The 22,425-nt window shown below is 46.5% G+C and overlaps 1 protein-coding gene across 1 annotated transcript in view; it reads left to right on the top strand.

Moving 5' to 3' along the window:
• Positions 1-1,466: 1,466 nt before the first annotated feature.
• foxp4 (forkhead box P4) overlaps positions 1,467-22,425 on the top strand; it is a 45,371-nt gene continuing 24,412 nt past the window's right edge. The window contains 7 exon segments of the mRNA XM_066671032.1: positions 1,467-1,532; positions 1,535-1,568; positions 6,404-6,608; positions 7,995-8,093; positions 10,273-10,377; positions 18,160-18,247; positions 21,623-21,706. Of these exon segments, the coding sequence (XP_066527129.1) occupies positions 1,467-1,532; positions 1,535-1,568; positions 6,404-6,608; positions 7,995-8,093; positions 10,273-10,377; positions 18,160-18,247; positions 21,623-21,706 (681 nt within the window).

Raw genomic sequence — 22,425 nt, forward strand, 5'->3', positions numbered from 1 at the left:
TACAGCAGCTGAGCTTGACCCCGACCGGCCCTGGGTTTTTCCCCCCGAGGACCCCTGCCCTGGCGGCCTGAGATGGAGAAACTGCTGTTATTTTATTTTTTTTTTTAATGTTCCTCCTCCTCCAACTCCTTCTTTTTCAGTATATTTCATCTCTCTCTCTCTCTCTCTCTCTCTCTCTCTCTCTCTCTCTGCTCTGTCCGTTATCTGGCGTGTGATAAGGCCCCATCTCGTGTTTTGGGGGGAACATCAAAAAAAGCATCCCACTGAAAGCCGTTCAGGAAGGGGGACATTTATCACTGCGACACCGCCTGACGTTATCGCCACATGCCATGTAGTCTGCAGCGCTCACCCTTTCCCCTTTAGACACACACACACACAAGCATGGCCCTGGCTCCCCAAATCTGAGCTTCTCCCACTGAGATGGATGGACTCACTGTGTGTGTGTGTGGTGTGTGTGTGTGTGTGTGTGTGTGTGTGTGTGCATCACTCACCTCCCCCCACCCCCAAACATTCTACTCCTGGCTCAAGATCAGAGGTGTTTTTTTTTTTCTTAAAGCACCCCTTGTGCTTTTGATGAAGCCGAGAGGGCCGCTCTCTTTCCTGCTGCTCCAGCCCTATGTCATAGCTCTGATAACGGATGGGATAACTCTCTCTCTCTCTCTCTCTCTCTCTCTCCTCCTCCTCTCCTCTGCTCCTTTCCTTGGGAGTGCACACATCATAGTTTAAGTCTCATAGGCACTTTAAGTGTAGGTCTGTTCTCTATACGGGGGGATTTTCTTTTTTTTCTTTTTCTTTTTTTTTTTTCTTTAGGTTCAGGGCTATTTTAATGTGTGATGTGTGTGTGAGAGAGAGAGAGAGAGTCATGGGCTGGGGGGCAAGAATCATGCACTTATACGTAAAATGATAAACATCTGATGTCATATAATTTGGGAACTGTGCTTAACATCATGCGCAGATGTCGTTTGTCATTGTTTATTGCCGTGTTAATTTGCACAGCAGCCGCATGCTAACAGATTGCTACACATGCTGGAGAGTGGCTTCCAGACCACATGTGCAGTCACTCAGGATCAGCATTATCTATAACCACCCCAGACAAACAATTTTCTTTTTTTTTTGTGTGTGTGTGTGTGTGTTTCATGCAGCTGGTCTGGGTACGGGCACTTGATGTCCACCCGCCGCAGGAAGTGCAGTGGTGACCAAAGGGAAAAATTGTTCTCTATTCCAGGATGTGTCTTATCTAAACACGTCCTGGTCGAGGGTTTGAAGGGCTTATAAAAGCAAATGAGTGTCTCCTTTTCTCCCTCCCTCTCATCCTGCCACTCTCTGTGCCTCTTCCTCCTTTTTTCCCATCCCTTTGGCATTGTTTTCACATGCTCTCTCTCTCTCTCTCTCTCTCCTCTCTCTCGTTCTCTCCCACAGCAGCAGTTGGGCAGCAAACAGCTGCTTTCCAGCAGCAGTTGATCCAGATGCAGCAGCTGCAGCAGCAGCACATCCTCAACCTGCAGAGGCAGGGCCTTGTGGGCCTGCAGCCGGGCAAGGAGCAGTCCCCATACAGAGCCTGCAGCAAGGTACCCACACACATGTTCCAGATGTGTCCAAACACCTACACATTCCTCACCGAGAGCCAGGACTTCCTTGTACTTGAGGATAAACCTCCAGACACTCCAGTGTGTTATAATAATAGAGAGATGGCAGTTCCTCGGGAGATGATTCAGTGAATCTGTGTCCAAAATGATCTCAATCTGATTCAGTGTGACAGCAACATTGTTTGCTGTCAAACATTTAAAAAGTGTTGTTATTAAAGAAGACAGAGTCATTTTTAAATTTCACTTCGTATAAAAAAACTTTTATACTCCCAATCTCTGTTGGTTCTTACTTACGCTACAGAATAAAGCTCCCTCTAGCTTCAGGGGGAGGTATGACACCTATAAGCTTCTCCTGTAGGTGGTCTCTCCTCTCTCTCTCTCTCTCTCTCTCTCTCTCTCTCTCTCTCTCTCTTCTCTCTCTCTCTCTCTCTCTCTCTCTCTCTCTCTCTTGCAGTGGCTCTTCTCCTCCCAGGCCATAACGCACATATCCGTGAGTTGAGTCCTTTAGAGATGCCTATTAAAGGAAAACAAACCCTATGCGTAGCCCAGGAAAAAATGCAGCATGCTAAATAAACACAGCCTGGGTATTCTTAGCTGAGCCCAGTACCAGATGGTCTTCACAAGCCTAGGCCAGACTGACACACTGTCCTTAGTCCTGGTCTCCCACTCTCTGCCTGAGGAGCTTTCAAATGCAGGCCTTCTAAACGTGCACACGCACCAAGCTGCCCCCCCCCTCCCCCTCCGTCATAAACATGAACACGCGCAGTGCCGAACGCTAATAACGCCTGCTATAAAAACGAGCCCCCTACAAGGCCTTCTTCTGAAGGGAGCAACAGGCTATCATCTTAATCTATTAGAGTTGGGATGGGTGACCCCCGGAGACTAACCGCAGCCCTGTACGCAGAGCCACATGTGAGGCTTGTTAACTTAATCAGCTCGTAAAAAGATAAAAGGCACACTTGATTGTTGGTTTTGTGGAAGGCAGTCATTTGGATAATAGGTAAAATATGCCACAAAATTTGCTGGTCTCTATGGAGGGTTGTGTGATGTGCACTTCTATGTGTGTGTGTGTGTGTGTGTGTCCTCCAGTTTTAGGTGGGCCAGACACACTGATCCCGCCAGAGGAAATGAGGCTTTTTTGGTTCGGTTTTTTATTTTTTTATTTTTTTATTTTTTGCTCTAAGTGTGCCTTATATATACTTTCCTACATCCCTCGTTTTGTCAATTGGCCTCTCCACAAATGAGTCCTGACTGCAAACTGGCCAGCCCCGGCCTGCTTCGTAACGAGACACATGGCTTTTTACGGGTTCCACAGTGACCGTAACATTACAAAAGCCTCAATAGGAGAGAACAAACAAGGAGGCTTCTCAAGTTTTCCACAGCAGACTTCCCTCCCTTCTCTCTCCTTAGAGAGAGAGAGAGAGAGAGAGAGAGAGAGAGAGAGAGAGAGAGAGAGAGAGAGAGAGGGCCTCTGAAATGAGACTGGCCATCTATTACTGCGCTTGACTTTCATTTGCTCTCATTGCCCCTGACATCTCTGATTATTTCAATCTTAAGAAAACAGTCCCTCACCATGCTCTGTCCTGAGCGGTCCTGTCTCTCTCTCTCTCTCTCTCACACACACACACACACACACACACATAGAAAGCTGTTTTTAGGAAACGTCATCTGGTGGAAAGACAGAAAGAGAGACCGAGAGAGCTTATATGGAAGGCTCGTGGGCTTAGGGGACGTAATTTTTTCGACAGCTGCAAACTTTCGGCCTTGGCATGTCCTCTCTGGCCCCGCCCACCTTGCTGACATCATTCTTCCGAGGGGTCCAAAGAAGAACAATAAAGCCAAGGCTCACGGGTTCCCTTTCTCCAATGGCCGCGACACACACTCTATCAGATTGCGGAATTTCCCCAGCAATCCCTCGCTGAAAAGAGGCCGTCCATTAAAGCTGCCCAGCCAACCGTGCGCATTCTTCTGTCCAGTCATGCTTGGCCACGGCCGGGCGCTTGAAAGGGATTTGTCCCTCCGTTTCCACGGGTGGCACAGCCGCCTGGTGCGTTGTTTTTTGTTTGTTGCGCATTGCAAATCACTCCCTCGGGCAGACTGGCATTTTCGTCTTGGCAAATGACTCAATATTAAACCCCGTAGAGAGATGAGTAACCGGGGCTGTTTTTCTAATATCAATATCGGCTCTGTCTGTCACGCTGTTATGGTTTCTTTAGTCAACGTCTTTTAAACCTCCTTTTTAGGGCCTCTTCCTCATTGTTTCATGCAGAGGAGGCATGTCAAACCAGGCAGTGGAAGATGTAACACTGAAAAAGTGCTGTCTCTAATCTTACTAGTGAATGATACTCACAGCAGAGGAATATTACCATCTTAAAGGAACATTAGGCAGGAAATTTATCTTAAAAATTACAGCTTTAAATGTACTGGATTGTTTCACCGACCTGGAATAGTGAGAAAAGGACCGCTGTCGTTGATAACCGGGGCTCAGCACTGCAGAAACGGCACTGTGTAACTTTGAGGGGAGGGTAGGAAACCAACCCCACCTGCCAAACATTCCTTTGATTTCAGGACAGTGCTGTTAAAGTGACACCATGCAACTGTCTGGGAATTCCAGGAGCATAAATACTAATATTACCTATTGTTACTTTAAATATTGTTCTGTTATTTATTTGAATTAACTGTCTGTTTTAATCGATTGAAAGAATGATGCAAATGCAGTTGATAAACGTAATTAAAAACCGGATTACTGCTTTAAGAAGCACCTGCTCTGTGAGGTGTATGATTATGAGAGTGAGTCATTATCCACCCACCGTAGTTTAAGGGGTTAAAAGAAGTGTAGGCAATGCACAATGTAGTTTTGCTTAGACGTATTTGTCTTTGCAAACATCTGAATGAACATACGTGCACGAGAAAGCATAGACCCACCATATGCTGCTCTTTCAGGAAGTCAGAGGCTTGTGGAGCTGCAGGGGCTTCTCTTGGGGCTTAGCTCGGTGGGTCTCGGACGGGACGTGTGTGCATTGTGTGCATATTTGTTAGAGAAGGGTGGCTGTGGGCATGGAGGAAAAGCACTGGAGTCTAGCCAGCCACAGAGGAAATGCCCCACCTGCCCTTCTGTTCGTGTGTGTGTGTGTGTGTGTGTGGGGGAGAAAGTGAGAAACAAAAACACTTCATGGTAGGTAAACCATTCTGTCTCCACCCTGCATCCTCTCTCTCTCTCTCTCTCTCTCTCTCTCTCTCTCTCTCTCTCTTCTCTCTCACCCTCTCTGTCTCTCTCTCTGTGTCTCTCTCCCTCTCTCTCTCTCTCTCTCTCTCTCTCTCTCTCTCTCTCTCCCTCCCTCCACCAGTGATGATTTGTAGGGGTCAGAGTAGAGCAGTGGCTCTTTGCTGCTCCAGCAGGTTGTCTCTTAAAGGGGTTGGGGTGGGGGCAGTGGGGGGGGTGACCAGGCCGGAGCTGGAAGTGTGGCTGTAGATCAAACTCCCCCTCACCCAAGCCCCCTCTCACTGAGAGCCGAGGCCCCAGCCAGGAGTTTTGTTTTGGCGGGGCTCGAGACAAGAATGCAGACGCACCAGACATAATATTTGGATTGCTATTAAGTCCCTGCCATGTGTGTGTGATAGCATAGCAGGCTGTGGCTTTTCGGGAACAGCTTGCGCCAGACATGTTCAGGACAGGGTGAGCGGAGGAGGAGGGTGATCAGGGGAAGTGTGAATTGGCCAGTGAAGTTAAAACACACCCCACCTCATTTTTTTTTCTTCTACTTCTTCTTCTTCTGTCTTTCTTCACTCCCTCCATCCACCCTGGGACCCAACCTGCCCCCCCCCCCACACCTTTCCATTGCGGCTGAAAGTGGAGGACTAGTAAGAGGAACAAAAACAACCCTGAATTCAGCAAATTTGAAGGGAAAAAAAAAGAGTTGTGGGGGGAAAAATGAGCACTTTGCCAAGATTAATAAGGCCGGTGACAGAAGGGGGCAACAATGTTGGTCGGGACAGCAATAATTACAAATAGGAGCAGCCGGGGGAATTGCGGACATGTGGAAAGCTAACAAAACACGCTGGGAATTAGCTGCTCGCTTCCTCCGATTTGGGACGAGCCCCTTCTCTTCCTCTTCTGCCGCAGCCGCTGCTCTCCCACGAAGTTCACAAGTCCCGCTCGGACCAGCCGAGTGTGGCGTGGAGCGGGCCTGGTGTTTCATGTCTTTATGATCGACCGGGGAAGGACGCACCGTGCCAGGACGAGGCTATAGAACACAACGAGTATCTCTCCTCATAGCCCCTGGCTATTGGGCCTCAGTGCTGTGGAAAGTGTACAGACGAATAACAAGGTCATTTACGTGGAGCCTTTGTGGTGTCTTCTCTTAGGTGTGGGGTTCTCTTTACTTATATTTTTTATAACAATGTTTCAGTACCCGTACCACCATGTGAAGGAGGATGCTTTAGGCAGAAGCGATTTGGCCTTCTGACTGTTTAATAACACACACCACAATTTATGGCTCAACTTCAGCACAGCCTTTGGGCTCAGGAAAAAAAGAGAGTTTGAAAAAAGCGAATTGTGTGTTATTTTAATCGTCTGTATTCCACTGCTGTGTACATAGTTCCTCCAGTCGTTAAATCAGAATAAATCCAACGTCATTCGGTCACAATGGCACTTCACCAGAAGTGTCAGGTATTAACCCCTCACATGCTAACATTAGCACACACGTTATGTGATTGTTAATACTCAGCTTTGTTCTTTTATTTTTTTATTAATTCCCATTTTGTATTGTCCTTTTATTTCTCTCTCTCTCTCTCTCTCTCTCTCTCTCTGTCTTCAGCCATGTGTCCCACGGACCTGCAGCAGCTGTGGAAGGACGTGGCGAGCGTGCAGAGCGCGGAGGAGGCCATCAAGCACGAAGGCCTCGACCTGAGCACCAACAGCTCCAACTCTACCTCATACTCAGCCTCCAAGGTCTCACCTCAGATCCCCCATCACCCTTTGCCAAATGGACAGAACTCTGTGCACACTCCAAAGAGAGACAGGTGAGTGCATCCTAGGACACACGCCGACACAGAGCCTCAGGAGCAGGGACATATTGTGGATGCTGTTTATGCCTTCGACCCTCACTCAGAAAGAGTCTGACAGTGGAATGTGAGCTAAAAGGAAGACATTAAAAACACATCTAGGTTATGATATGTATCGCATGTTATTTTTCAGTTGAAGCACATCCTGTAAGTCACTGGCACCGTGCTGAAATGCACATATTTCATAGATGTGTGTTTTGTTTTTGCAAATGCAATATTTCAGGGCCAGTGCTGTCAGGGTCCTATTTGATGTGCAGGTGTAAAGTGCCCTGGGTTAATTTAATATTTGGTCTTTGTGTGAGTTCTTCAGAATATGGCAGGCCTTTAACGTCCCTGGCGCCTCTGTGCTAGTTTAGCGTGTGTGTGTGTGTGTGTGTGTGTGTGTGTGTGTGTGTGTGTGTGTGTGTGTGTTGCAAGGATAAAAATGCAATGGCTCAGTCCAGGTGGAAGAAAGGTGTGCCTAAAGGTTCTGTGGTGGTTCTGACATTGTAAAATTATATTTCTGAATTTACACTGCTGTGCAAAATTTAGAGACCAACATTTATTAATTGATTTTCTTCCAGTCCAAAAAAAACCCCACTTTTTTAATTACATAAAAATAATAAAAGAAATGATGTAAATGTAATGACATACATTTCTAACACACTTCAAAAGACTATTAAAAGACACAGACACTCCTAAGAACCGTGCAAGAACCTGTAAACCACTAAAAATACTTAAAATCGTCATATTTCAGAGACAGGAGACAATCAAGCACTGCTCCCGCTTCAGAACTGAAAATATCCAGGCGTTTCTGTTCATATTTTAAACAGTGAGAACAAAATGATTCTGGGAAACTTCCCCCTCGTATCTGTGTTCATTAACTCGAGCTGTTTAAGTTTTAAATAATCTGTAACAGCAAAAATAAGTCAGTATCACCCACCTGTCGAGCAGAAATGGAGCAACATCCTCATCCCTTTTCATGCCTTTCAACGTTTGGAGCTCTCTACACCGTCCAGACACTTCCAGATAATGTTTCTCGTGACTCAGCTAGTGACACGCAGAGTGAAGCCTGAGCCATTTTCATCCGAGAACCGTTTTTTCCACGTTTACAGAGCCAGGTCTGTGTACAAACAGCTGAGCTTTTTCCAGCCTGCAGTCAGACTGTGACGGTGAGGAATCATCCTCGAAATTTAAAAAAAAAAAGTGTTGTTTTGCACTGGACATTAAATGAAGATAGGGCACCTTTCTGACTTCTGCACAGTGCTGTATATAGAGAGACAAACATATCCTGACATTGTACAGCGTCCGACCTGTGTATGACCCTTTGTTTGGGGTCCTGATGGATTCTCTCCGTTTTTAAAGAGCAAGACTCTTTGAGTGGATCTCGTCCTTCACCAAGGGGGAGTCCAGTGACGAGCATCTCATGCCTTATTCCAAAGGCGCACCTTTGCAGAGTACCCAGTGAGTACACACACACACACACACACACAAATGTATATATATATACACACACCTACATACACAAACACATCCTCGTAACGGTGCATGGGCTGGTTGAGTCAGTGTGTGTCCTCCAGTCTTCATTTTGCTGGGTGTTCTAACCCCTTCATTTCTCTTGACTGTGTGCTCATGCTGGGCCAAATTTACACACACACACACACACACACACACACACACACACACACACACACACACACACACACACATGCCAAGCAGAAGAAAAACAGTGCGGCGAGGCTAATGCATGGCGCATGTGGACGGTGTGGTTGCCAGTAGTTTGTAATGTCTAGAGTCGGAGCAGCTTCTGAATTGAGTGGGCTCTCCACTGCCAGCACATCTGACAAAGAGAATGGAGTGTGTGTGTGTGTGTGTGTGTGTGTGCGCGACCACGAGTACACAATTCACATCAGGGGAACCTCATCTGCAAGCAAGCTGCTTTGCGTTAAACAGCACTCTGATGTGGATTTGGGAAGAGTTCCCCGGACCCTCAACCACCACAAGCAAAACACACACACACACACACACACACAGGCATGAGCTTACCCAAACTCATGCTTAGCAGCAATCAGACACATGACAGAAGATACTGCGGTCACAGTGCTTCTGCTCAACCCTGCGCTACATGCTGGCCCATGGCCACTAGCCAAAGCCTGAAATGAAAGATGGCTGGAGAGGGAGGAAGGGAGGGAGAGAGAGAAAATAAAAAAGAGAGAGACAGAGACTGAAAAATAACCAACAACTAGGATCCAATACAAAGGCACGGGTAACAAATGTAGGGAGAGTGGAACCTCGAGAAAGACATGAGAAGAGAGAGAAATAAAGGAGCGAGAGAAAGATAAGAATACAGGGAAAAAAAAGACAAATGGGATGAGAAATAGACACAGACTCAGGGAGAAGAGAGCGAGGGCGATGAGAAAGCTGAGTGAGAGATACAGTAAGAGTAAAAAGTGAGAGCGCAAGAGAGTGGGAAAGAGACATAAAGCAGCGAGAGAAAGAGAAATAGAGGCAGATCTGCTGTGGGTCTAAAGGAAAGCCAGGCCAGAAGACACCAGTCCAAACCCCGCAACTCCAGCTGCCCGCCCACAACAAACATAATGGCAGCCTCTCAAACTAAACACAAAAATCGACCCCCTCCCTTCAGTTCTCCTCCACAAGCGAAGTCTGTCAGCGCTTCAAAGCCACCTTATCCGTAAGTGAGACGGCTGAAGGGGTTGGCGAGCATCGACGGATGATTTTAGGCCCCGTGTTCGTGGTCGGCTGTTCTTGGCCGCTTCGAACCAAGCTGGAAGCCGACGGAGGATACGGTGTCACTCACATCAGGTGTTTTTGAAAGGACTCTGCTATTCAGGAGATATGTCAGAAAACCCTGAAAACAGCCAAGCGTTCCAGGCCGCAAAAAAAGTATGCGCACATTTTCAGCAGCGGTGCACCATTGAGACTTGGATGTCAAGATTCATTGCTATGTAATAGTCCAATGGTGTGCATTTATGTGCTGACAAGCTGTTTGGATCCACGGTGCGTCTCAAAGCTGCTCGCCACAGGGCTCGGAGATGTGTGGGCGTATGTGTTTTATACGTCTTTAAGACTGAATTGTCCTGACAATGTGGAAAAAAACAGCGTTCCAAAGTATTGTCGCCGTTAAAACTAAAAGTTGTCCTTCCAAAAATGGTAAATACATCGGAGAAGATAAAAGATTCCCAACTTATGAGAGAAGTTCCTGTAAAAACATCATTGTCCGAGTGGTTTCTATCGGCTCATTCATATAAAATAATTACAAAATTGGAGATACAAGGTTCAGTATGTGCTGCAGATCCGTCTTTAGTGAATGAGATTTTGAAACTGTGCGAATGTGTGTCTTTGAACCTGTTTGAACAGGATTCATCTCTTTTTGTCTTCTTTAAGAAACTGACTTCACCTATAACCCTCATTCACTACAGAGGCATTATCCTTTACCTTCTCTGAATGAAACTTTTAATGCAGCTTCCCATTGATTTCACCAGTGTTTTCATCCCTTGTTTGCTGATGGACACGCTGCTGAATAATGTAGCTCTCAGTGAAAACAACCCTATGCCGTGAATTCTCTTAACACTGACCAATGTTCCCGCTCTCTGTTTTTCCCCCTGTGTTTTTTTTACTTTAGCTCGACTCACGAGGAGCACACGGCCTCTCATCCGCTCTACGGCCACGGAGAGTGCAAATGGCCCGGCTGCGAAGCGCTCTGCGATGACATGGGCCAGTTTATCAAGTGAGTGGCAGCTGTCAATCACTGTGTCTCACCTGCACACAACACACACACCAGTCGCAAAAGGCCACGGTTGAAAACGAACCAAAGGAATGGATGTAATATCATTGAATAATTCAGGAAAAGCTCCTGTGACTGTCACCAGCTGATGACAAACCAACATTCGCCACCTCCTCCTGCCTTGTGTAAACACTTTGAAACATGCTGTCACTAATGTACCTTCATCTTCCCCGTGCTTCATCTGATGCACTAGCAGCTCGGTGACAAAATAAGCGCCCTCTGTCACTCTTTCCTGTGTGTGAGCACACACACACACACACACAGCGCTATCCATCTGCAGGTGTGATGTTTGAACAGAAAAGTGAGGGATGAATTCCGCAGTAAGGTGGGGGAGAGAGATTATTGCTGGTGGAGGAGTGAGAGATTCTCTGTCGCTGTGGGACAGAACGCTGTGTACAACATGAGGGCAACACAGCCCTGTTACTTTTTAAAGGGGAGCAATCGTATATGGTGCTGTTTAAACGTCACATAAGGTACATCAGTGGGTTGGATATGTGACGTGCTGTGGCCTTTGGATGATCGTGAGGGTGTAGTAAATTGTCTGTAACCCTTATCCAGTTCAGGGCGGCGGTGGGTCCGGAGTCTACCCAGAACCACTGGGTGCAAGGCGGGAATACACCCTGGAGGGGGCGCCAGTCCTTCACAGGGCGACACACTCACACACTCACACCACTGGACACTTTTGAGTCGTCGGAGGAGTTTTGTAAATAAATATTTAAACTGCTTTGCCGTAAACCCTTTTATTTTCTTGCTCTGACACGCCCTCATTTTTCAGTCGAATTCAGCAACAGTTTATTTTTAAATAAACAATAACAGTCAAAAATTTGAGAAGTGTCGCACAAACTCTTCAATCTCTTCGTGTCATGTACAGCTTTTCATTTCACACTAATAATACACACTAAAACGTTCTGGATAAATGTGAAGGTGTGCCCCCAGAAGGAAGAAGTGTGATAATCTCAGGTCTAAACCCAAAGCGGTTCTCAGTTCTACACACGAGTCCTTCCCCTTTAAAACGGGCCCGTGGTACAGTATCCACCGAGGCTTTCATTCAGCTATTAGAAGCCAATAAAACACAGCTCAGTGTGATGAATGGAGAAGGTGGCAGCATCAGAAACTTGATCCTGATGTGAAAGCCTAGTCTATCGTCCAGTTTTTTTCCTTTGGCTTTCTCCCATGACTTCCCCCTACCCAAAGCTGCACTTAATACTTTCTTCCAGGAAGCCGGTCTGCACATGTCTGCAGGTCATGCCCCACTGAGTAACCACAGTGACATATCCCCTCAAACCCCTCTTCCTTTTTGTTGCCCTGTCTGCTGTTTTGTGGGTGTGTGTGTGTGTGTGTGCGTGCGCGCGTGCGTGTGTGTGTGTGTATCTTGTCAGGTAGCTGCTCGTAACTCCTCATTGCTGTCGGGGCCTGATTAGCTATCTCTCTCTTTCTCTCTCTCTCTCTCTCTCTCTCTCTCTCTCTCTCTCTTTCTCTCTCTCCTCTCTCTCTCTCTCTCTTTCTCTCTCTCCTCTCTCTCTCTCTCTCTCTCTCTCTCTCTCTCTCTCTCTCTCTCTCTCTCTCTTCTCTCTATCTCACACTCTCTCTTCTCTGTGTCTCTCTTGTCTTTCTCTCTCTCTCCCTCTCCCTAGTGTCCCTCGCGTGCTCCTCCATCGGGTCAAGCAAATTGTTTTCATGCTTCGTTAGCGGTTTACTTAATTAGCTCATTTACAATTAGACCCCTTTGTTTCTTGAACACTAGCAAAGACATCAAAAAGGAACCCCCCCCCTCAACCCACACCCATTCTCCTCTGTCTCTCTCTCTCTCTCTCTCTCTCTCTCCCCATCCACTCTCTCCGCTTTTTTCTCTCCATCCTTCAGTCTTATGGAGTGGGTGTGTTATGGCTGGTGGTCTTTAGGGATGCTGGGGTGTATAGAGGGGTTTGGGGGTTGCAGTGAAGGGGGGATAAGGGAGATAAAGGGGGGAGATCAGAGAGTGGATGGGCTGGTAAACAGCACCATTGTCTTCGTGTGTTAAAATAATGAGACTTCACAGTGGAAGGGGTCTGACACGTTTGCGTGTCACATGAGGGGGCTCTACTACTTCCACCGCTACCACCACCACCACCACCGCCGCTGCTGCTGCTGCCCCAGATGCTTTCGAGAGCTCTCTCCCTTTCTCTCCCTCTCTCTCTCTCTCTTTCTCTCTCTCTCTCTCTCTCCCCCTCTCTCTCTCTCTCTCTCTCTCTCTCTCTCTCATTAATGAACACACACAGCTCAGTGGTCCTGTGTGTTTAGCCCATGGCTCGAGGGCTCCGCCCCCTCCAGGGGTCGCCTGCTCTGACAGGCCGGCACTCCGCCTCATGCAAATGAGCTGCCGTTGTCCCTGGCGATGGGCCTGAGGAGCGGGAGCGGAGAGATGACGGCCCGCTGACACACACATCAAAAGAGCCGGGGAGTCTGGGAAAGTTTTAAGAGCAAAGCTGTTGTTTGGTTGTGCGGTGTCTCATTTCACATAGCCCAGGGGCATGAGGAGAAAGGGACGGGGGGAGGCGAAAAGGAGGGAGGGGGTGACAGATAATGCTGTCAGTCCTGAGTTCCACGACCCAGGCTGCACAGGAGAGAGAGAGAGACAGAGAGAGGATAAGGTTTTCTTTCTCTCTCATACACAAACACACTCACAGTTGCCCTCTCTTTTTATCTCCCACTCACTCCCTCTTTCTCAGGCTTTCTCTTCTCTCTACCTCTTTCTCACATATTCTCTTTTATCTCTCTTTAAGCTCTTTTTCTCTCCCTCTCTTTACCTCTCTTTTTTCCTTCAGTAGAGCTCCATCTGGCTGCCTGCCACTGACCGTTTCTGTCTGGCTTCTTTTTTTTTTTTTTTTTTTTTTTTTTTTTTTAGAGTAGCAAAAGTATGATAAAACACTCATTCATTATCTCTCTCTCTTTCTCTCTCTCTCTCTCTCTCTCTCACACACACACACACACACTCTGTCCCTCGTCTCTCGCCCCTGAGCTCTTTAATGATGTTCAATTTTCTCTGGCATGCCGCGACTACATGTGTTAGAATACTCAGGCCTTTTGTCGGGGGTCGGACTGTGGCGCTTTCTTTCTTTCTTTTCTTTTCTTTTTTCTAAAGCTGTCATAAATGCAGCTTAGATCCCGATCAGGGCGCAGCGAGTAAACAGTACCTCATTGTCGGTTCCCTTGGAAAAAATGCGGCTACTGTTTATAATGTGCCATAAAGCTTGTGGTGTGTCCTACTGTTGAGGGAGAGACACAGCGAGAGAGAGGAGGAAAAGAGCGGTGAGATCATGGTTTTATCATCGTTTGCTCGTAGGGGAAAAAACCGCTATCTCCGCCTGGGTTAGTGGAGTGGGTGACATCATTGTTTTTGCTTAATTTCTCACAGAGACGGAGCGCCTCCTCACTGTTCGCGCTCTGGAGATTAAAGAAAATCAAATGGTGGACACCGATGCCCCGCGTCCGTTGCTGAAGAATGGAAAGACGAGGAAAGTCAGACTGAAGCAGTGTGTGGTTTAGGGAAAAAGCTGAAGCAGGTTTGAGGTTGTTATACTGCAGGACTGTCACTTTAGAATCTGTACCGTGCTCTGTGATTACACCAGGGTCCGGTCCATTCCTCCACCCACTGCCGAGCGTGACGGTGGAAGTGCGGGAATCCCCCCGCAGGCAGAATGATCCGAGGGGGTTTAGCCTGTGAGATAGTGGGGGAGTGCGCGTGATTTGTAGATCAGCGCTTATGAGATATGACTCAGCGAAGGGGTGGGGAAGAGGGGGTATCTGATGAAGCTGTGCTTTTTAACATGGGGATTCTCCCCTAGGGATTAACTAATCCTCAAACCTTCAGACCCCAGAGAGCGCATGCTTTATGGAGCTTAGGAGCCCGAGGAAGAAAGCTTTTAACTTTATTTCCATGAAGGGGAAGTCCGAGCGCGCCACTGTTCCCTCCCTCCTGGACACTCTCATGACCCCTGACCTCAGGGTCATGTGGCCTCCCCAGGTGTGCAGTCACATGAGCAGCAGATGCCTCGTCCACACCAGTACAGATAGAGCCCGTCTGAAAACAGTTTGTGGGTCAGAGGCTTGCGCACGTGTTTTGACATCATTTCCATCCCACGCTTGTTGAAAGTGTACAGTGATGGAATACAGTGTTGGTACCACTTTAAAATGAGACTACACTTTTATATATGGTTTCAAAATCTGTTTATTGCATGGTTATTAATAAGGTTGTAAACATCTTAAAGGGCAACAGTGACCTCTTGACCTCTTGTTTTTTTTTGTCTAAAAGTGAATGTGTCAGAGGAAAACAAAACTGATTATTAATTTATTTAATTTAGTCATTTCATGTGTTAAGGTACACTTTAGACATTGTCCTCAGTAACTAAACAGATATTCCATCTAAACTTGGTTGTTAAAGGGTTGAAATTATTAACAGATATGTGCTGAGGCTGACGGAGAAGAAAAAGTGAGGTCAGTATCTGGCGAGATCTGAGCTTTAACTGTAGATGGATGTGGGTTCACTATTTGGCAAAAAGCAGGTCACATTGCTGCACTTTCTGACTGTGTTGTGTGTGTTCTCTCTGTGTCTGCGTGGGTTTCCTCCGGGTGACTGTCTGTGAGGAGTGTGGTGTGTTCTCTCTGTGTCTGTGTGGGTTTCCTCCGGGTGACTGTCTGTGAGGAGTGTGGTGTGTTCTCTCTGTGTCTGCGTGGGTTTTCTCCGGGTGACTGTCTGTGAGGAGTGTGGTGTGTTCTCCCTGTGTCTGTGTGGGTTTCCTCCGGGTGACTGTCTGTGAGGAGTGTGGTGTGTTCTCCCTGTGTCTGTGTGGGTTTCCTCCGGGTGACTGTCTGTGAGGAATGTGGTGTGTTCTCTCTGTGTCTGTGTGGGTTTCCTCCGGGTGACTGTCTGTGAGGAGTGTGGTGTGTTCTCTCTTTGTCTGCGTGGGTTTTCTCCGGGGAACTGTCTGTGAGGAGTGTGGTGTGTTCTCTCTGTGTCTGCATGGGTTTCCTCCGGGTGACTATGTGTGAAGAGTGTGGTGTGTTCTCTCTGTGTCTGCGTGGGTTTCCTCCGGGTGACTTTCTGTGAGGAATGTGGTGTGTTCTCTCTGTGTCTGTGTGGGTTTCCTCCGGGTGACTGTCTGTGAGGAGTGTCGTGTGTTCTCTCTGTGTCTGTGTGGGTTTCCTCCGGGTGCTCCAGTTTCCTCCCACGCTCCAAAAACACACGTTGGTAGGTGGATTGGAGACTCAAAAGTGTCCGTAGGTGTGAGTGTGTGAGTGAATGTGTGAGTGTGTGTCGCCCTCCAGGGGTTATAAATGATTATCAGTGACATTACAATCTGATTATTGAGCATTATTAACCACAGTGTACAAATTCTGTATTCTGAGGTGGTACCCAATAGGATAAAAATTCTCCAATGTTTGAAAACACATTTAATTTCTGAATATTCACATAATAATGTATTCCATGAGCGACACAGTCATTTCTAATAACTTCACATAATTAAAACAATGCATCTAACAAATGTGGCGCTGCAGGTGAAGTTATGTGTATGTATTTTATGGCTTAGCCAATCGGATTTTAGAACCGGAACTATCTGTTATAACAGATTAGAGATCAACCCACTGGCACGTAATGTTCTAGAGCATTTGCTGCATTGTGTGTGTGTGTGTGTGTGTGTGTGTGTGTGTGTGTGTGTGTGTGTGTGTGTGTGTGTGTGTGAGCATTAACTGTCTAAACTGTTTGTTTCCTGTGATGGGGAAGGACGGAGGACCTTGTGATCTTTCCCAGCATGCCTCTGTCCAGCCCTATCCGGGTTATTTACAGTTTAGCACCCAGTCTTTCCACACATTAGCCTGGCACACACACACACACACACACACACAGCTACCAGACAAACACACACAGCTCTTTTATTCTGTTTTATGTGTGTTTTTCACTATCGCTCCAGCAGTCTGCACCCCCCCCCCCCTTTCCCCCTCTTCCTTCCTCTTTTCCAACTTTCTCCTGTCAATCGTTCAAGCTCCCCACTCTCCTCTCACTCTTACTTCATCCCTCGCTTATTTTCCCTCCGACTCCTCATCTCTCTTTCCCCTCGCTGGCGCTTTATTTTTTTCGCCGTTCGTCATGTGTTTGTTTTGTTTTCGGAGAGGTACGCGATTGCTTCACGAAGAAAAACATGGCTTTGGACGAGTGTGGAGATTGCGAGTTGGAGTTTGCTGACTGTTCGCCCGAAAAACAAATGATATCATATCCAGGTGTTTTTTTTCTTCCTCCCACTCAGGGTTCATGGCCTGCAGCACATTATTTCTTGGATCAAAACAAAATTAAACGAAATAATAACAACATCCTGCTTTTTTGCTTTTCTTACTGAAAAGTACACAGTAAACACCCATGACACTAGAGACCCCTTCTGATGGAGGAGTGTGTCACAGTGACTAAGGCTTCGTTACTGGAACATTACACAAGCGTCGTACGGCTTCGTATTTTATGAGCAGAACTGTAAATCACAGTATGTTGTAAAAGAGATCAGACTTTCAGTTCTTTTCCATTCTTTTATAAAAATTAAAATCTAAAACACATTCAGTGATGTTGAGGTCTGGGCTCTGGGGGAAGCCAGCCCCTTACACTTTAGTCAGTAACAGCTTATGGACTGCTCCAAATCATGTCAAACACATGTGGAACTGTCTCAAATGTTTATTTCATGTCTAAAACTAGAACTTTCCTTTCGTTTGTAAGTGAATGTTCCTGTGTCTAATCCCCAGAAACCTCCTTAAAAATGTTGTGACTGACTTTAAATTAATTAAATAATTGAAGGGTGGTTTATTTTCTTCTTGTATACAGATGCCATTTTGAGATATGGGCTTTTATTGTGAAAGTTTGTTTGCTTAGTAGTAGATGACCTGGTTTAGAACTGTAAGAAAAAGCCTGTAATAGAGTGTGTGTGTGTGTGTGTGTGTGTTCTGTTTCCCCCCCTTGTTTATCCCAAAACAATTGCACAACACTTGATTGTTACACACCACCCCCACCATTAACCCAAACACACACAGGCACAATACGACTGTCCAGTGCGAGGGCTGCCGCCGGCCCTTTCATGTGCTCAGAATTATTTTTATTTTCACGTTAGAGGAAATCAAGTTTATACGCCTAGTGAAAAGTGTTTCTTTAGGGGGAAATCCACTATTGTGGAGTGTTTCCTTAGAGGGGCCGTCGTTAAAAAGCCCAGAGGAGCGCAGGGAAAATAATGCCTCTTTCTCGAAATGGGAAAATAATCAACTATCTGGTGGCTGGATTTTGATGTGGCTGTTTGTTTATATGAAGTCATGCTTGGCCCGGGTCGTCTTCGCTGGCTGCCCGGTGCTGGAGTGACCTCTGTGTTTGTGTGTGTTGTCAGGCTGCGGTGGCTGTAGCACTAACACACACTGCACACGCCCTGATCTGTCTCTGCGGCGGGCCCACAGAGTGTGTGTGTGTGTGTGTGTGTGTGTGTGTGCGTGTGTGTGTGTGTGTGTGTAAGAGCAGACTCATGGTAGCAGATGGTTTAGTGGCAGATGCCTCAGCATGTTGGCAGATTTCGCTCTAAGCCTTTGGGTATATTCAGAAAGAGCTTGTCTTCTGGGTAGAGTTTCAAATGCGGTTTTTGAGTTTACATTGGTATGAGGTCTTATCACTTTCATATCCCATCGCCTCATTGAACTTCTCTCTCTCTCCCTGTCTTCCACACTCAGGCACCTCAACAATGAACATGCCCTGGATGACCGCAGCACAGCCCAGTGTAGGGTGCAGATGCAAGTCGTTCAGCAGCTGGAGATACAGGTGAGTTATACACAGGCGCAGTAGAGAACCCACTTCTATGTTCCTTTATCGTTTGTTACGGCTACGTTGCTCTGATTAAACTTTTATGTATTGATATTATAATCAATAATGACCTTTTCCCTGCGTCTCCAGTAGGGAGAGAGCACGTTAAATAGGGAACAGTAAGTGTCTAAGGTGGGTGCAGTGGGGCACTTCCACATATTAATGTTCCATACATTACATCAGCAGTTGTTCACCTTTTAAAAGGCTCTCTATTGTAGGTATTTACAGCTCCTCAGCCATCACGCAGTATAACATCAAAGAGTGAAAACAATCACCACCCCTCGCTGGCAGCACTGTGCCCTGCCAAACAAAGATGCTACCTCCGAGTCGATTCGTCTGCTAATACGCATCCGTTCAGCCGTCACTCAAACGATTAGCGTGCATCAAAGCGTTTAAGCGAACCCCGCTGCTGGGGAACGGTGAGGATTCTCGTGTCTGACCGCGTGATCGGGCCGGACACTGATGCTGTCTGGGCAGTGGCCCACTCTGACAAGCCATCGGTCAGCCGCATTAGGTCGCATTAAGAAAAACAAAATAAAAAACCCCCGCTGGCTGTAGGGAGCGGAGTCTGGGAGGAGACCACACACACGCACGTGCTCTCACACACTTTAATGCACAGTGACACGAGTGAGGTAACCTGTCAGTGCCCCGAGCCTGGACTTTCCTCTCGAAAGCTGTAAAATAAGCAGCGAGACCTAGCTCCTTTGGCAGTGTTTACACTCTGATGGGCCACTTTAGGGCTTCCAGCCTCAAATAACACACACCGAGACCCCCGGCCACAACCCCTCACCTCACCCGGGCCGCTGCCAAAGTGCCCCGAGAACTGGGCCGCTTCTATCATCTCTCACATTACACGTCCGTCTCCTCGTCTCCTCATCGTCCTCTGCTGAAAATAACCGCTCCGCTCCAAGAGCTCTCCCAGTACGTCAGCCTCCGGGCGCATGGCAGGCAAACGCTGCCTTTCTGAACTTTGGAAACTGTGTTTTAAATAATATAAGGCTCTAATGTGATTGGGGTTTGTTTGCTGAAAGCCTCTAGAAGGGTTTGATGAACGATAAAAGTCCTACAGCGTTGAGAACAACAACTTCTAGGTGGTCTTTAGAATGTAATGAATTTAAACAGTTCAATATTTTCATTCTGAAAAATAGTAAAGAATTAAATGTAATTAAAAGTCTTCAAACATATAGTTCACAATATAATTGTTCCGTATCGAACACCAGTTCCTTTATTCAGCTCCTCCTTCATGGATCTATAAAGCATCCCCCGTCACACAACATTTCCCAAGGCCTCATCTTCCCAAGACCACCATTTTAACCCCTCAAATACACACACACACACACATACCAGCCCCTCATGCACAGCACCAGACTCCCCGAGACCAGCCCAGACAGAGCCATGCCACACTGCCCACTCACACCATCACTTTTTCCATTGCTATTGCTATGTTTTATTTAAAAGCAGCTGAACAGCAGCGACCACTGCTTTATTAAACACAGATCGGCTAATGGGCAAATAAACAGGCCGGAGGGTGGTGGGCGGCCAGCAGCAGAACACAAACAGCCAGAGAGTAGAAAACAGAGGGGGGCAGATTGGCCTTGAATAAGAGTTTAGCAGCAGGCTCCGGGTTTCAGCTGAAATAAGAGCTCAGGCTATAAGCGAGACATCTTGTATCATTTTGAATGTGGAAATTAGATGATGGTGATTGTTTCAGGCGTGCACCACCGTTTAGAGTGAATGTAGTAGAGTGATTCATATTAGAAATGCTCCGTGTTAAACCGTAATAAACGGCGTAAGACACTGAGGATACGCTGAAACGGCAGTTCTGATGTCTTACTATCGGATATAGCCTGTACCTACACACACACACACACACACACACACTGTCGCTGTCCAATGAAAAACATACACCTTCCAACACAGTGACAGGATAAAACCTCCTTAATCATAGATTTTATATTTTGGAGCATTTCTATTGGTTGAATGGTTATAACATGTTCACACACTGTGAGGGACAGCTGCTTTGCCCAAATGATTTAGTAAATTATAAATAGTTATGATCTATATTTATAAAATATCAACATTTGGACAAAATACACCAGGATTTGAAACATAACGTTTACTGTAAAGTTTAAAAAAAACAGCGCTTCATTAAAACAGTCCAGCATCCTCTGGACTGAAAGAGAGAGAGAGACAAGAGACACAGAGAAGAAAGAGAGAGAGACGAGAGACACAGAGGAGAGAGAGAGATAGAGACAGAAAGAGAGGGAGAGACAGAGAAGAAAGAGAGAGAGACGAGAGAGAAGGAGAGAGACGAGATACACAGAGGAGAGAGAGAGAGAGAGAGAGAGAGAGGCTCGTTTCCAGCCGTGGGTAACTGGAGCTGAGGGATGATGTGTGAGCGTTCCAGTGAGATCACTGACGGGACACAAATTCAGAATTACACTCTTAGGAAGATTTCCGGAATCTCCATCTTCCTCTCCGACTCTCTCACCTTTTCTCTCGCACATTCTCTCATTTCCTCTCGCTCACATCTGCTTCTATGTTCATTTTAAAGGACCCTTCTCATAGAAGACCATCTTTTTCTTAACTGTCCTGTCCATAGCCTGCATCCTGTGTATGGAAATAACTTTGAGAGGTTTGAATTCATTGTAGTTGTGATGTCACAACCACAAACACATTTCCATTCAGCCTGTAGCTGTTAAGTCTTTTAATACTGCTTTAAATATGATTGATGTTATTTAAAGAGACAGTACAGAAAAAGAGTAAACACAGAGATAATGAGTTGCTGGGACATTGTCATGCGAAATGTACTGTGAATAACTAACAAACACTGTGTAGATTTGTTGAAAAACAGCCCATCTGCGTCGCTTGGTGCTGATTCTTGGTTTTCAGGTCCGTTGTGGACCCCTAAAACAAGCGAACGGCAAGGAAACGCGTCTACAGTCACAGTGGATCAGTCCGTTTCAAACCTGCGTCGCTTATCACTCTTATCTCGCTCTCGAACACACACAGGGTGCGAGTAAAGTTTGAGGTGACCTTGGTGAGTTGCCTAAACCTATTTATACTCAAACACACACACTCCTTACCTGCGTACACTGCAAAACAATACAGAACACAAGAGGCCTCTTTTAAACCTGTGGAGAGTGTTTGGAACAGGAAAGGTGAGGGTTTGCTCGAGGCAATAACAAACCCTCATGCCCAGAGACAGAAAATGCCCTGTGGTCAAGCATTGGCTCCTTTTGAACACTTAAAGCATCTTAGCTGAGTAAACACGGGTATATTTTTATTGTGGTGTTACTAATGTGTGGGTACGTGTGTGTGTGTGTTTTGCAGCTGGCCAAGGAGAGCGAGCGTCTGCAGGCCATGATGACCCACCTGCACATGCGTCCGTCAGAGCCAAAGCCTTTCAACCAACCTGTAAGTGCCTGACCTTTGACCCTAGTGTCATCACTGTGTGCCCAGTGAGGCCTTCATCTCTGTTTACTTTGTTCTGTAGTCGTTTGCGTGTCCTTTTTTAATACATTAATTAAAATATGGAGGTTAACAAAAAGAGAGATAGAGGGAAAGTGAAGGAAAAAGAGAGAGTGAGACTGAGAGTGGCTGGGTGTAGTGAGAGAGAGAGAGAGAGAGAGAGAGAGAGAGATAATAGCCTATTTGAGGGAGGGAGGGTGAGAGAGAGAGATAGAAAGAGAGAGAGAGAGAGAGATAATAGCCTATTTGATGGAGGGAGGGTGAGAGAGAGAGAGTCTTAATAGCCCATTTACATAGATATAAGACACAAGTCACGTACATATGTAGTTTAAGTAGCGCACTCTGTTGGCGACCACAGGAACTGCCACGGTGGCTTGCTCTCTGCAGCCACAAGACGTTTATTTGTTTCTTGAGGGCGGTAGAAAAACTCAAGCCGCTGTTTTCTGCTGCAGTAAGCTGTAAGTGTTTAGCAGTTCTCTAACTACACATTTCTGCTCGAGTAATTAATCACGCGTCTAAACAAACCTCTCAAATGCACTTTAAACATTAAATTGGTGTTAGACTCTTACAGATACACAAATCAGTTACAGTCTGTCTGCCTCTTCACAGCAAATGAATCAAATGTGGCTGTGTGTGTGTGTGTGTGTGTGTCCTCTGTGAATGTG

The sequence above is a fragment of the Hoplias malabaricus genome, chromosome 5 (assembly GCF_029633855.1).
Source record: "Hoplias malabaricus isolate fHopMal1 chromosome 5, fHopMal1.hap1, whole genome shotgun sequence".
Classification (NCBI taxonomy): domain Eukaryota; kingdom Metazoa; phylum Chordata; class Actinopteri; order Characiformes; family Erythrinidae; genus Hoplias; species Hoplias malabaricus.